The following is a 16,702-nucleotide window of genomic DNA, read 5'->3' on the forward strand; positions in this document are numbered from 1 at the left end:
TATCCTTGTGGAGTCCCGCAGAACTCAGTCCTGGGTCCATTACTATTCAATATTTTCATTTTTGACTGGGATAATGGAGTGGAGAGTATGCTAATAAAATTCGCAGATGTCATTAAGTTGTGAGAGGTTGTAAGCCCTTTGGGGCACAAAATGAGAATTCAGAATCACCTTGACAAATTGAAGAATTTGTCTGAAATCAACCAGACGAAATTCAATAAAGACAAGTGCAAAGTACTACATGTGCTGAGGAAGGCAAAATCAAAAGCATAACTAAAAAATGGTGAGTAACTGGCTAGGCAGTAGTATTGAAAAGAATTTGGGAGTTATGGTGGATCACAAATTGAATATAAGCCAACAATGCAGTCGCAAAAAAAAAGTGTAATACCATTCTGGGATATGTTAACAGGAGTGTCATATGTAGGACATTGGAGGTAATTCTCCCACTCTATTTGGCACTGGTGAGGTCTCAGCTGGAGTACTGTGTCCAGTTCCGGGCACCATGCTTTAGGAATGGACAAATTGGAGCGAGTCCAGAGAAGTGTAACAAAAACAATAAAAGGTTTAGAAAACCTGACCTATGGAGAAAAGTTAGTAAAACTGGGCTTGTTTAGTTTTGAGAAAAGAAGACTAAAGGGGAACCCGATAACAGTCTTCAAATATGTGAAGAGTTGTTGTAAAGAGGATGGTGATCAATTATTTTCAATGTCCACTGAAGGAAGAACAGAAAGTGATCAGCTTAACCTGAAGCAAGGGAGATTTAGGTTAGGTATTATGAAAAAGCTTTCTAACTATAAAGACAGATAAGTATATAGGTGTCTCAGGAAGGTTTTGGAATCCCCATGACTGGAGATTAACAGTTTTGACAAACACGTGTCAGTAGGGCTTAAATTCAGCTGGAGCCATCCAGAGTGGAGCTCCAGTAAATATTTTCAAACCCGTGGAAGCCCCAGTGTGCTCCATGGGGCTGAAGCCCCAAGGCAGCCTGTGTGGCTGAAACTCCAATCCTGGTGCCTTGCTGTGTGGCTAAAGCCCTGAGCCCCGCCCTGCAACTGAAGCCAAGATCCCTGAATTGGGGTGGGGGACGGGGGGGTTCCAGGAAATAGTCTCTGAGAAATTAAGCTCTGCCTGTCTCAGCAAATTTAGACTGTAAAAACATTACATTATTACTGTTACCCTTGTCTTAATTTGTTCTTCCCTCCTAGTGTTGTTCACAGTCACTTGTTGTGTCCTGTCTTAAACTAGATAATGCCGCCACTTTTTCTTCTGTGTTTCAACCCAGCAAAGCATGGCCTCGATGCCGACAGGACCCCATGGGCACCACTGGAATAACCACCACCTCTCACTTAACGAACAATCTGTAAATCTGTACAATCTGTAGTGAAGAATTCTGTAAATGCAATGAGTTCTCAGATTTTTCCACCTGCCCCGAAAGATTACCAACATACTGATTTTAGGCATGTTCCTGCAGTTGTTACTCAGGTATAACTTCTACTGAATAAGAACTGCAAGGCCGGTCCCTAGTGGTTTTGACCTTATTGTTATTATTTGTATTGCAGTGGCACCCAAGAGCCCCAGTCTCGGACCAGGACCCCAATATGTTAATCACTGTACAAACACAGAACAAAAAATGATTCCTGTTTCTAAGGGATTACTCTTTTGAAAAACTACAGTTTTGAATTCCAGTATTATTTTGACAGGTTTCAGAGGGTAGCCGTGTTAGTCTGTATCAGCAAAAACAATGAGGAGTCCTTGTGGCACCTTAGAGACTAACAAATGTATTTGGGCATAAGCTTTCATGGGCTATAACCCACTTCATCAGATGCACGAAAGCTTATGCCCAAATACATTTGTTAGTCTCTAAAGTGCCACAAGGACTCCTCGTTGTTTTTAGTATTATTTTGGTTGCTCCAACTCTGATTTTTATTCCAGCATGAGTAGAATTAGACATACTATTTCAAATGTGGCTTTACTAGTTCCTTATACAATGCAAGAATACTGTGCAATATGCAATTTCGTACATTTAATTTAAACATGACAGAGATTTTGCTGTTTTTTCCATCATTACGCATCATGGCTTTAAATACATAACCGTTCTGTATGTGTGAGGGAGAAATACAATGCAATTTTGTATCACACCTTTCATATAAGAATACAGAGCAACTAGTCTTCACATCCAAATAAAAACAAGTAGGTTCATATATCAGAGCAGTTATATCATGAGATGGATGCAGTGGATACAAAAAACCCAGGCTCATAGTGAATTGTTGTGTATGAAGCGCCTAACATTATTTGGTTGAGTTACATGTCCTTGCCTGGGTCTTGAGATAGGATCTGAGAAATGTCAGGGAGTCAATCTGCTGCCTAGATGGTGGGAACAGCATGCAGGAAGGATCCAGTGATCACTGTAGAGATGGTTTTGGTGGAGTGCAGTGAGAGTGACTGGTAGAGACACAGTGACAAATATTTGAAATGCAGAGGGATTGGAGAGTGGAAAGGGATGAAAAGAAAGGCAGGGAGGGAGGGAAGTATACCTCAGTGGTTTGAGCATTGGCCTGCTAAACCCAGGATTGTGAGTTCAATCCTTGAGGGGGCCATTTAGGGATCTGGGGCACAAATTGGGGATTGGTCCTGCTTTGAGCAGGGGGTTGGACTAGATGACCTCCTGAGGTCCCTTCCAACCCTGATATTCTATGATTCTATGAGAGAGATTGGGAATATAGGAAAGGCAATTCTCTGCAGAATGTGGAAGAGGCTGTACATATCATATTCTGAAATGGGTAAAAAGTTTGCAAGTTTTCCAAGGACTGAGGTGATATATGCTTGCTTTCAAAGGCATCCATTAGTCTCATTATTATTTCACATTTCACAGGTTGATACTTGGAAAGTTGGACTTGGAGACCATAAAGGGTAATATGTAAGAATGTTGGATGTAGAGACCAGGAATCAGGAAATGAATAAGAATAGCAGCACAAGAGTTATTTAGGACAATATCAAATATAGGCAACAATTAGAGTTACAGACTTGGTAAACACTGTAAGGAAGAGAGCTCAGATTTAAGTTGAACTTGTACTGTAGGCTACAGCCATTGTGCGTGAATAGAAGACTTGTGTCAAGCAGGGAGATGATGATGGCATACATAGAAGTGAGCACCTCAAGAGCAGGAAGGACCATCACAGAAATAGTCCCACAAAACCAATATTTTTAAAAAATACTGTACTTCTTGTTAGTCTAGACTTTTACAAAATACATACACACTTATCAAAGAAATATGTGATATTTTGAACTTATTTTTGGCATAAAATCTATATTTGCCAAGCATTGTAAAAATTTTCCCCCAGGATGTAATGTCATGGACCTTTTTGGTTTCCTTTGGAGCACTGAGTAGATGAGCTGCTAAGATAAACTGGACACTTCCCACATGAGTACCTGTAATTACATGGTGGCCTCTGGAACTGGTGGAACTTGGTCCTTCCCATCTTCTATATCTAAGACTCTATGAAAGCAGTGTCCCTTTTATTAGAACACAAGCTGACATTAACTGACTTGTTACAAGAAAGGCTAGTGAACTTGACCATTCAAAAAGGCACAAAAGTAAGTAACTGCAAAAAGTGCACAATACCCCATCACAAAGGGATGGCTATGTTTTGTCTACGTTAAAAATAAAGTCCTCCGTCCTCAGCACAGGCAGAAATATAGTAAGTTGAAAGTCCAGTTAACAATGTTCTGGAGAACTATCACCCACTGCATTTTTGTCATAACAGAACAAGTGACTGAAAAATATTCCAGTTTAAAAGCAGTTGCTATGGCTGCTCTATGGAGAACAGAAAAAATCAAAAGTTTCTTTGATAAAGATTCATAATATTTTTCACTAACTCAAAATGTAACCCAGACTTCATGAAGGGAAATAAGATTTATCTGGTATAATTTAATTCCAATTTCACTTATATCTATTCAGTCATAGAAAATCAAGTCCCTTTTCCTCTGAATTTAGTTGGAAGACCAGTTTAAATATTTTTAAAAGGCATATATTTACCTGATGATTCTCTGAGCAGCATACTGATGAAGGGAGCGGAACTGTGCTGACATATTTGCTAAGGCTGCCAGACAATTTGTATGAAGGTATTTGTCCTGTTGGAAAAGAGGGGGAAAAACACATCAAACTGTCCTTTTCACATACACTAAGACCTGTCATAAGAAACCACTCAAAGGACTAACAAACATCCGTTGCTTAACAGAGGTGGTCTTCTAATAAAGGTGGAGCAGAATTACACTTTGTATATTTAGAGATGCTTTAATAATGGTCTCTTTAGACATGAATTTGCCTAATAAGGGTGGGCTCTTGTACAGATTTCACTGTACATATATATTTTAAAATCAAAGTTGATATACAACGGGATCATGAATATAATTGATAAATGGTAGAGAAAATAGTCTATACTGCTTTTTAATTCTCTCTCCTTTCCTTTGCCCCAATTCTCTCCAACCTTACTCAACCCTTTTTGCCCCATACTCTGACCTCCATATTAATTATTTCAAAACATTCAACTTCTCCACAACTACCACTAATGTAGTAAGTCATAAGTTCTGCTCCTGTATAGTTGGAGTTTCTGAAGCCCATTTTAACTGCCATCTTTCCAGACAAATGTTTAAACATTGGCTCACTCAAAGTCAGAGAACTGCATAGCACAGACAAAACGGTGGAACCCACAATCCTATGGCTTATGCAATATTTATCTTGTTCACAGGGGAGAGGCAAGTAAACATGGATTGTGCTATTCTTCAAGGGAAGAGAATAAATCTTACACAGCATATTGGAGGGATTAATTTATTGTAATAGATATTAAAAGTGGTAGGGGTTGCTTATTATATCCTCACCTTTTGCAGAAAATTAGATTCTCCACTCCCAGGCTTTATCTCTAGTCATATGTTTGACCAACCCCTCTACAACATGGAGCAATATTTAATGATTTCCTTCATTAAGAAGTTCCTCTTCCCTACTCAGGACTAAAATGTGCATTTATTCTCCTTAAGAGTAACACAGACCCCCAATGCCACATATAAATTCCAAGTATCTTCCATTCTAATTGATGTAAACATGGAGTGGCCTCTGGCTCCTTCTACTACTTATTCTGCCAGTGCCTGGGGAATCTGTATATTATGGAAATCAGTACAGTAGGCTGAAATCAGATATATAATCAAAATTCCATTTCCTGTGTCACCTGCACTTGCCTTGCCTGTAACGAGGCTAGATAGAATTCCTGTGCTCCCATGTTCAAAGTATAAAGCTCCTCTTGTGAGCAAGATTAATTCAGCATTGCTGGCTAGAACTTACCCAGGACTCAAAAAAAAAAAAGGGGGGGGGGGGCGAAAGAATGGGGGAGTTTCTGGTTCCAACTGAATATTCTGTAAAGCCTCTAAATTAAACCAGAGGGTAAATCTGATAAATATTTGGAATTTAATACCAAATGCAGCCTATTTACAAGAAACCATTTACTGGTTAAATGGCTCGCAAACCCTTATTCCTGTTTATGAAATGTTACTTGACAAAGTACAGCTTACGTTTAATCCAATATAAACTCTGCAACCAGTATCAGCTTCCTTGCCTTCCATCTCATTGTGTCTGTTATTTCATGAAACAGAAATTACAGCCAACTAATGTCTGTTTTAAGTTGTTAATAGGGGTGGTGTTAATATTATTACCATACAATTCTCTCATCTATTTTTTGGTGTGACCACAGAGATGGTGATTTTGGTTTTAAATTATTTGATCTAGTACAACTAACACCATGCTTTAGTTAATTTTATTGCAAAAAAACTTCTCAACATTTTCAGCAATGAAAGAAACGTACAGAAGCCTTTAATGTAGTTTACATGTCTGCTACACACATTAGAGAGATACACTTGAAGTGCTCCTACTTTGAAGATCCACAACATATAACCTAATGGATTTTAGGGAAGTCAGAAGTGAAATAATGCATGATGGGGAATGTATCTAAAACAACCATGTTTTGCCACAGATCTCTCAATTATACTCATAAGAAAAAAAGTAAAAGTAATTTTCTTCCACCCCAATTTCCACAACTGTTTATAAAACTATACTATCAAATAACAAGGAACCCAAATCCATACTCCTGGATAATTTAATATAGGTAAAAAATCCCACACATAATTTAATGCTGATATTTTTTTCTCTCATCAGAAATCTATTACTTTTTTCAGGAACTATGCAAGTACTACTACGACTGGACTTTGTATGTTAGTAATCAAAGCAGCAGACCTGAATGATATCACAGAAACTGCTTTACAAATTCAGAAGCACTTCATAGTGTACCTGAGTGCTGACCTTTTTTCTGCCTCCCCCACTGTGTTTAGGTGCTCATTTGCTGCAAAAAGGTTCACTCTTGGTTTTTTTACCTCTGTTTGGAACTGAACTCCAGCTGATGGAAGACTGCAGATATACACTACATATGTAAGTTCTAAATATAACTCTTACCCTTGTCCTTGTCATGTTGTACTGAATGGTTCTTATCACCACCAGTATCAGGAGACTCCCCAGTGAAATCTCGGTTAGAACACGCTCTGAGTACCAAGTGATATTTTTCAATATCTGCAATGAGGAAAAAAAATAGGTTTCAACACCACATTTCAATTGTGAGTGAGATGACATAAAATCATGCAGTTCTCTGGGCTCTTGCTTCCCTCAAGACAAATAAATTACCCTCCAAGTTCAATACACTAAAATGTACTCTGTTCTAGAGTTTCAAAAGATATTGCAGTAGTATCCAACTTGCAGATCTCATTAACTTTGTTCTGCAGGTCATGTGGTGAAGGCACAAAGAGGAAATACGTGAATAAAAAATTACTGGTGTGCTGAACTAACTTTAATTAAGCAGTATAAGTGTACACACACACACACACACGTGTATATATATATATATATATGTACATATATACACACATATGTAGCCACACCCGCACACATATGTGTGTGGAGAAAGTAAATAAGGAAGTGTTATTTACTCCTTCTCATAACACAAGAACTAGGGGTCACCAAATGAAATTAATAGGCAGCAGGTTTAAAACAAATAAAAGTAATTATTTCTTCACACAACACATAGTCAACCTGTGGAACTGTTTGCCAGAGAATGTTGTGAAGGCCAAGACTATATAACAGGGTTCAAAAAAGAACTAGATAAGTTCATGGAGGATAGGTCCATCAGTGGCTAGGATGGGCAGGGATTGTGTCTCTAGCCTCTGTTTGCCAGAAGCTGGGAATGAGCAATAGGGAATGAATCATTTGATGATTACCTGTTCTGTTCATTCCCTCTGGGGCACCTGGCATTGGCCACTGTCAGAAGACAGGCTACTGGGCTAGATGGACCTTTGCTCTGACCGAGTATGGCCGTTCTTATGAAAAGTGAAACCTGTCTTGAAAGTCTATTTAAGAGACTAGCTAAGATCAGCTGTTTACCGTGACTAGAGCTCCTAGGTTCTGTGGACAATACAAATAAATTTATAATAGAGGTATCTCATTAAAGGTGGAGAAGAATTGTACTCAGTGCATTTGGGAATACTCTGGGAAGACTAGTGAAATAGGAAGTTGTCTAATAAGGGTGGTTTCACGTAGAGTAAATGAAAGATATTAGTATGAGTTAAGTTTCAATGCAATATATGAGATTTACAAAAAAATATAATAGCATAAAAATGCATGCAAAATGTATACAACGAAACCTATGCAATAGTTTAACAATTTATTAGCAAACCTCTTGTCTTGAAACCATTCAAAAATAATCTCAAAACAACAGAGTACTGTTCTGCTCCACATTTATTAAACAGCCACCCTGTTAAGGGACAGATTTGTCAGCCCTCCGAATGGTCATTTATTGCAGGTTTAAATCAACATTAGTAATAAAATGAGACAAGGAACTGCCTCTTGTTAACAAAGCCAGTACAAAACTACAAAACCTTCGCTTAGCATGGATGAAATTTCAAAAGCCCAATTTATTTATTTACCAATAAAACTTACAGAATTTTTAAATATTGCGCTCAGGAATTTTTAATTTTTTTGGTGCAGAATTTTTAATTTTTTGCACAGAATGCCCTCAGGAGTAAGTATGATAAGTAAATCCTCGTGGCAGATGTAGTTTTCAAGTCAGTCAATCAGTCTCAGATCCACTGAGTTTTGTGCATCATTTTATCTCCCCAGAAAGGGAATTCAGTCTACGTGCATCTTGACATATTTACAAGTTATGAGATAATTTACAAATTATGAAATAAGAGTACATAGAGAGGTCTATGCAAAAGGAACAACAGAGACTATGGCTATCTTTTCCTTCTCCAGTTGTGGTTTAAAGGAATTCTTATGAATCATTTTGTTAGCTAGGTTCCCCTTCCGCATTCCTGGAACCAGACCATCTTTTACAAAGTGTTGACTAGAAAGCGTTCAGACTCAAACACACCCTTTAAAAATAACATTTTGTGCATCTGTATTGCACCACATGCACAAGTATTCACTTCCTTCCTATAATTAAACTTCTAGTTTAAGAGTCAAATTAAAAGCAGCCCTTGGCAGAGCTCAAATTGGACTGGTACGGACCAGTACATCAGGACTAGAACATTTTGCCAACGTATCAGCACTTCAGTGACTCCAGAGTCTTCAGTTATTCTTCTAAAAAGAAAAGGAGTACTTGTGGCACCTTAGAGACTAACCAACTTATTTGAGCATAAGCTTTCGTGAGCGACAGCTCACTTCATTGGATGCATACTGTGGAAAATACAGAAGATGTTATACATATCTTCTGTATTTTCCACAGTATGCATCCGATGAAGTGAGCTGTCGCTCATGAAAGCTTATGCTCAAATAAATTGGTTAATCTCTAAGGTGCCACAAGTACTCCTTTTCTTTTTGCGAATACAGACTAACACGGCTGTTACTCTGAAACCAGTTATTCTTCTGGGAGCCCAGGCTGTATCCAAGTTCCACACCCTACTTCAAAGGAGGGATACTACTACTGGTCAACTTCCCTAAAGCCAATCCAGTCTAATAACTACTTTCACTCTACTGGATGGAGCCCAACCTCAGCATAAGGAATAGGAGGGTGGGAAGATGGGAAAATATACAGAGGCAACATCCCCACTTGTCTTTCAGGGTGATTGTGTTCATCTTCTCATCTCTTCTTTGGATGTCACCAAGACCAATACTCTCTCTTTTCCAAGTAAAGGCTCTTCAGATGACAAACATATTCCAAAGAAGCAGCAATGAAAAACTGTCCTCTCGTCTGCTGACTTTTACAGCCTCTAGGGTAACAGACTGAGAGGGAAATCTTTCCTCCAGAAGAGAAAAGGATCAGGAGGTGGCCGCCACTATCCTCAGAAAGAAACAGAGACCTGAAGGGGTGGTCACTACAATACACACACAGACAAAGGGAGGAGGTGACACCTGATACTACTTCAGGTTCTGGCATCTTTACACTCACTTCCTCTCTGGGATTAATGGGGTGGATCAAGGATCTGCATATACACCCTTCCCCCTTTCGAACAGGAGTCACAGGAGGTACCTAAAGCAAAAGAGGGAGTCATATGGGAAAGGCTTTAAAACGTTCTATATAGAAAGCGTCCGGGTATCACAAAATAAAATGCATTCGGTGAAACTCCAGAAAGTTTTTTAAAAAGTTACAAGATGTCTTGTGAACCAGAAGTCCTAACATATACAATTACCAGAAAAAGCGGGCAGCCTGTGTTCTGAAGTCTACAGGGGATTCTGGAGGAATGCAGCATTAAGGTTGTTAACTCTGCAAAAAATGTGCCACAACATTTGGAATGAAAGCAAAAAAGTATAGGAGGTTGTTATCAAAAAGTACACTAGGGGTGTCTTACCATTACACTTAACATTAGTATATAATGGCAATTTGGTATACTGGAAATCATGGCATTGTAATTCCACACGATTACAGGGCAAATGCATTTGAAAATAAATGCACTGGTTGTGCCTCAACAGAGAGAGCCCATTATTCTTTGGTGATATTGTAGTCCTGGGACATACGTTAGTCTGCAAGAATGTACCTCTCTAAATATGGATGTCAGAGCTCAGGGCAAATGCACCACTCAAGGGTTCAGCAAGAGTACCCAACTCTCAGGCTTCCAGCTCCCCAGCTGTTGCCTCTCTTGAGTGGAGATGCACATCTCTCCTCCTTCTGACTGGCTACACCCAGACTGCCCCATTCCCTTGCCTCTGCTGTGTAATTCCCAGCACAGACAGGTTCCCTAGGCCACCTGCTTGCTTTCTCTTCAGAGATAGATAACAGATATAACTTACCACACTGTTCTTTCTAAGCAAGCCTACTTTATTCTTAAGGTACAAAGCATTACAGAAAAAACTTTAAAAACAATAAAAGAACCTACATGTATGTTAATAAACTTATCAGAGTTCATACCAACTCTCACAGGGGCTCTGGCAACTGCAGTCTTTTAATAACCCATTGTAAGGTCATCCTTGTGGTAACAAGTTCATCAAAGCTTCAGCTCTGAACAAGCACAGTGTCTTATGAAGCCTCGGTAGGCCAAGTTTTTCCTATCCTCTCCTAAGGATTGGGGGCCTCTGTGGATCAGGGGTCTTGTCCATTTGCTGGATCAGGAAGAAGGCCCCAAGTCAGCTGAAAATCAAGGTTTTTACCCAAAAGTCTGTTCTTTGTCTATTGGTCTCTGGAGAATTCTGTTTGAATTAGTATATGCATATCTCTCCAGGGGAACTTCAAAGGTTAATAACAGAGGAAGTTCATTAGTGTCCCCCCCTCCCTACTAGAGAAGGTACATACAATGTCACAACAACACATATACAATTGTACTTTTAATAAAATTAAGTTCTAAAGATGTTAATTCAAACTCAGCAAGGTTTAACTTAACTCAATAAAGTTTATCTTAATTCCATAAAGTTTCTTCAAGATACTGTCAGTCTGTCACAATGGGTATTTAAATAACAAATGAATGGCTTGATTTTTAGAGATATGTAGCACTCACACTTCTCACTGATGATAGTGGAAGCAGCTGTGGGCAGCATCTCTGATAGTCACACTATTTCCTTCTTTGACAGAGTTACTGGCCAACTGGATAGGTATAAGCAGGTAACATGACTTGTCTTGACATTAGTAAAGCTTTTGATAATCCCACATGACATTCTCATAAGCAAACTAGGGAAACATGATGTAGATGAAATTACTACAAAGTGTGTGCACAACTGGTTGAAAAATCATATTCAAAGAGCAGTTATCAATGATTTGCTGTCAAACTGGGAGGATGTATCTAGTGAAGTCCTGCGGGACTCCTACCTCCTGAACTATTCAACCTTTTCATTAATGGAATGGAAAAAAGACAGTTACCTTTTTGTAACTGGTGTTCTTCGAGATGTGTTGCTCACGTCCATTCCATTGTAGGTGTGCGTGCTCGGTACATGCACCAGTGCCGGAAGTTTTTCCCTCAGAGGTATCTGTTGGGGACCAGCTCTGGTGCCCTCTGGAGTGGTGACTGTATGCCGTGGTATAAGGGGCGCTGCCGGTTCCCCCAACCCTCAGTTCCTTCTTGCTGGAAACTCTGACAGTGGGGAAGGAGGATGGGTCATGGAATGGACATGAGCAACACCAGTTACAAAAAGGTAAACATCTTTTCTTCTTCAAGTGCTTGCTCATGTCCATTCCAGGTGCCTCCCAAGCAGTACCACCGGAGGTGGGTAGGAGTTCATGGATGTGTCAACTGTAACACAGCTCTGCCAAATCCAGCATCATCTCTGGCCTGCTGGGTGATGGCGTAATGTGCTGTGAACATGTGCATGAAGACCACATGGTGGCCCTGCAGATGTCTTGGATGGGCCGGTGTGCTACGAAGGCTGCTGAGGACGCTTGTGCTCTGGTTGAGTGGGCCCTTAGGTAGTGGTTCGACCGAGCTAAGTCATAACAGGTCTGGATTCAGGAGGTGATCCAGTTCAAGATCCTCTAAGAGGACACCGGACACCTTTCATCCTGTCCACTGTTGTGATGAAGAGTTGGGTCGATACGCAGAAGGACTTGGTGCGCTCCAGGTAGAACGCTAGGGCGCACTGACCATCCAAGGTGTGCAGCTGCTTCTCCTCTGCAGTTGAGTGCAGCTTTGGACAGAAAACCAGGAGAAAGATATCCTAGTTAACACAGAAGTGGAACACTACCTTAGGCAAGAATGTGGGGTGGGAGGGTCGCAGCTGGATCTTGTCCTTGTAGAAAACCATGAAAGGAGGCTCCGAAGTGAAGGCTTTAATCTTGGATACTTGCCTCGCCGAGGCAATGGCTATAAGGAAAGCAATCTTGACAGATGTGAAACGGAACACGAGACCAAGGACACAAAGGGAGGCCCCAGGAGCCTTGAGAGGACGATGTTGAGGTCCCATTGCAGAATCAGGTCCTGGACCAGTGGGAAGAGTCACTCTAGTCCTTTTAGGAACTGGATGGACATGTCATGTGAGAACACCAATTTGCCCTGGACATGCTGGTGGAAAGCCGATATGGCTGCTAAGTGCACCTTGATGGAGAAAGCGTGAGGCCTTGATGCTTAAGGTGTAGCAGGTAATCAAGGATGGATTGCAAAGACGACCTCGTTGGGGAGATGCCCCATGCTTCTCCGCCCAGCAGGAGAATCACTTCCACTTTGCCAGGTAAGTCGCTCTGCTGGAGGGTTTTCTGCTTTCCAAGAGGACTTGCTGTACCTGACTGGAGCAGGCCTTTTCCTCTGGGTTCAGCCATTCACCAAGCCGTTAGGTGAAGGGAGGGAAAGTTCGGGTGCAGGACCCATCCGTGGTCTTGCGAGAGGAGATCTGGGCGGCTGGGCAATGGCCATGTGGGAGCCACGGCCAGGTCCATGAGCATGCCGAACCAATGTTGGCAAGGCCACGCTGGGGCAGTCATGAGACTCATGCTTTGTCTGTTTTGACTTTTGCTAGTATCCTGCTGACCAGTGGAATCAGCGGGAATGTGTATGTCAGATCCCCTTCCGATGACAGAAGGAAGGTGTCAGTGAGGGAGTCCCTGCTTAGGCCCTGGAGGGAACAGAACTGCTGGCACGTCCTGTTCTGTCTGGTGGTGAACAGGTTCACTCGGGGAGTTTCCCACCTTCAGAAGAGGACCTGGACAACCTCCGGGTGGAGGGACCACTCGTAGTGAGAGAAGGAGGATCTGTTGAGGTGATCCGTCAGCGCATTCTGGATGCCAGGGAGGTACGATGCCTCGAGGTGGATGTCATGCTGGATGCAGAAGTCCCACAATCGGAACGCTTCCTGACACAGAGCCAATGAGCGGGCTCCCCCTTGCCTCTTGATGTAGAAAATCGAGGCCATGTTGTCTGTGAGTATCCATACCACTTGACCGGAAAGATGTGGGAGGAAGACTCCGCAGGCTAGGCGGACTGCTCTGAGTTCCCTGACGTTTATGTGCAATGTCAGTTCCTCTGGGGACCATGTTCCTTGGGTCCGCAGCTCGCCGAGATGTGCTCCCCAACCGAGGTCGGAGGCATCCGATATTAGAGATACCAACGATTGAGGACTCTTGAAGGGAACTCCTTCTAGGACCACCCTCAAGTTGGTCCACCACTGCAGGGAGGTAAATACGTTCGGTGGGATTGTGATGACTTGTCCAGATGATCCCTGGACAGGGCATAGACTGTTGCCAGCCACCGTTGGAGGGGTCACAGTCTGAGCCTCTCATGGTGGATGACATAAGTACACACCAGCATGTGGTCCAACAGCCTGAGGCAGACCCAGGCTGTGGTGAGGGGATATGCAGAGACACTGGCAATGAGACCTGCCATCGTCTTGAACCTGTCCTGTGGCAGAAATGCTCTGGCACGGGTAGAGTTGAGGACAGCTCTGATAAACTAAATTTTCGGTACTGGAATTAACGTTAATTTTTCCTCGTTTATCAGCAGGCCCAGGGCACAGCACATGACCTGCAGTTCTGAGACGTCACGCTGGACCTGACACCTGGAGCGGCTCTTGATGAGTCAGTCGTTGAGGTACGGGTAAATCTGGATACCCCAACACCTGAGGTAAGCAGCCACCACAGCCATGCACTTGATAAACACCCTTGGGGCTGTAGCCAGGCCGAATGGGAACACCACAAACCGGTAAGGAGCGGACCCCACTGTGAAGCGCAGGAATTGTCTGTGTCTTTGGCATATTGATACGTGGAAGTAAGCGTCCTTCAAAATAGAGGGCAGCGTACCAATCTCCCAGATCCAGAGGGGATGATGGAGGCCAGGGAGACTATGCGAAACTTCAACTTCTTGAGGCATTTGTTGAGGTCTCGCAGGTCCAGGATGGGTCTCAGACCCGCTTTGGCCTTTGGGATTAGAAAGTACCGGGAGTAAAACCCCTTGCCTCTGTACTCTTGAGGGACTTCCTTCACAGGCCCCACTTGCAGAAGGCCTTTTACCTCCTGCATGAGCAGGCTCTCGTGAGAAGGGTCCCTGAAGAGGGACGGGGAAGGGGTGTGTGTGGCGGGGGGGAATGAAATAAACTGGAGGATATAACCCTGAGCCACGGTGTTGAGGACCCAGCGGTCCAAAGTTAGGGAGGCCCAGGCAGGGACAGGAGGTTGGAAAAATGCCAGGAAGCAGGATCCGGGATACAGGCTGGGAGGGTGCCCTCTGGCGCACCCTCAAAATGCCCACTTACCACCCTGCTGGCTGCGGGTGGAGCTCGACTGAGCAGAGGACGCCAGCTGGTGGCCTTGCCAGCATTTATAGCCTTTGCCCTTCTTACGGGAGGGATCCAACCTGTTCTGGCTTCCAAACCCTTGGGGCTGCTGCGGCTTAAACCACTTTCTAGCCAGGCCTGAGGCGTAGAGGCCCAGGGTCCATAATGTTGCCTGGGAGTCCTTCAGCCTTTGCAATTTTGAGTCTGTTTGTTCAACAGAGCTTGGCCATCAAATGGGAGATCCTGTATTGACTGTTCGACCTCCGTCAACAAGCCCGACGACTGCAGCCAGGATGCCCTTCTCATCGAGATGGCAGAGCTCATGGTTCTGGCCGCAGAGTCCACCACGTCTGAGGCCACCTGGAGGGCTGCTGTAGCCACTGCTTTGCCCTCATTGAGGATCACCCGGAACTCCTTCCAGGGGTCCTTGGGCTGCGAATCCTTGAACTTGGCCATAGACTGCCACATGTTAAAATTGTAGCGACCAAGCAGGCTCTGATAGTTGACCACCCACAGCTAGAGGCTCAATGATGAATACATTTTCCTTCTGAATAAATAGAGTCTCTTTGAGTTCTTGTTTTTGGGGAGGTTGCATCTGGTTGGCCCTGCCTTTCCCGTTCATTAATGGGAGAGACCACCAGTGAGCTTGGGGCAGGGTGTTTGTAAAGGTAGCAGGCACACAGTACTTTTATTCTGCCCTTTTGGAGATGGGAGAAGTGATGAGGGAGTCTGCCACAAGGATTTTGTAATTTTTGTTACCACCTTGTGCAAGGGCACAAGGGCTGGAGCCACCAAGCTGAGGACATCAAATAGAGAGTCTGAGGTTTCCTCCAGCTCCTCAGCATGTAGCCCCAAGTTTGAGGCGACCCACTTTAGTAGCTCCTGATGGGCTCTGGAATCATCCTGTGGGACTGGACGAGGGGCCCCTGTGATCGCCTCATCAGCCAAGGATAAGGAGAAAGCAGGCACAGGAGGATCTGCCACCTCAGATGACTGTTCAAGTGGTCCCTCAATGGAGCCTGGGTGAATCTGAGGAGTCTTTTCCCCAGTCACCTTCATATCGGGGGGCAGTCGGGAGATGGGGGCCGATGGTTTATTCGAGGCCACCGAGGCCAACCAGAGCCCTTGCAAGGGCTGCGGGAACCCCATGGGATTTCAAGGGTGCCGGGGGTAGGCCACTGGCCCTGGGGCCACAGTGCTTCGGGCAGTACCACACACATAATGGGTACCCCGATGTGGGACCCTGGACCGCTGGTAAAGACTTCTGCTCGGGACCAGAATCTGAAGAGAACGATTGCGTCCAGGGGACCAGGATGGTGCAGAGGCCGACTGTCCATCCCGGTCACGTCACTGCTGATCCAGATGCAGCAACGGGGAACTGCCTGAGCGCAACAACTCCTCATGCCGAGATCACAGAGACCGGTGGTGTTCAGTGGATCAGCGACGGTAAACCAGTGATCTATACCTCATGGTTTTTGAGCAGTGCTGGTCTGTCAAACGAGAGCGGGAGGGAGTAGGGCACCGAGCTGGGGAACGTCGGTGCGGCCATGGCGACCCATACCGGCACTCAGGTAACCAGTAGTGAGGTTCCTGGGACCATCGGCAAGAGTCCCCAGAATGGTGCCAAAACACTAGGGGAGTGGCTCAGGCGTTCCCGGTAGTGGGGCTGCAGGGATAGGCTCACCTCCATGGTTCTGGGTCGTGTCACCGAAGATCGGCGTTTCGAGCCCAACGAGCGGTGCCCTGAGTCTGGAAACTGGCGGCAGGAACTCCACTGGGCGGGCCGCCCCATGTCTGAGGGGTGGTAGCTCTGTGTGGACAAGCATTGGCGGGACGCTCCATGTGGCGAGGAGCAGTGATGGGGACCACTGGAAAGGTCCCAGGGCAGGTTTACCACTGGAACGGGGCACTGCTGTAGCTGGTGTGGGAGGCACCGGTAGCACTAGGATGTCCTGTGCAGCCTGTAGGGCCTAAGGCTTTAACGGCACGTCC

At 44.0% G+C, this 16,702-nt stretch overlaps 1 protein-coding gene across 6 annotated transcripts in view; it reads right to left on the reverse strand.

Annotated features, from left to right (window-relative positions):
- DYM (dymeclin) overlaps positions 1–16,702 on the reverse strand; it is a 375,287-nt gene that overhangs the window by 143,642 nt on the left and 214,943 nt on the right. For all 6 annotated transcript variants that reach the window (XM_037902496.2, XM_037902497.2, XM_043547069.1 and 3 more), the window contains 2 exons: positions 6,494–6,607; positions 4,034–4,128 (listed from right to left, as the gene is read on the reverse strand). In XM_037902496.2, coding sequence (XP_037758424.1) covers positions 4,034–4,128; positions 6,494–6,607 — 209 coding nt within the window. The remainder of the gene's footprint in view (positions 1–4,033; positions 4,129–6,493; positions 6,608–16,702) is intronic.

This window comes from Chelonia mydas, chromosome 5 (genome assembly GCF_015237465.2).
Source record: "Chelonia mydas isolate rCheMyd1 chromosome 5, rCheMyd1.pri.v2, whole genome shotgun sequence".
In the NCBI taxonomy this organism is placed as follows: Eukaryota; Metazoa; Chordata; order Testudines; family Cheloniidae; genus Chelonia; species Chelonia mydas.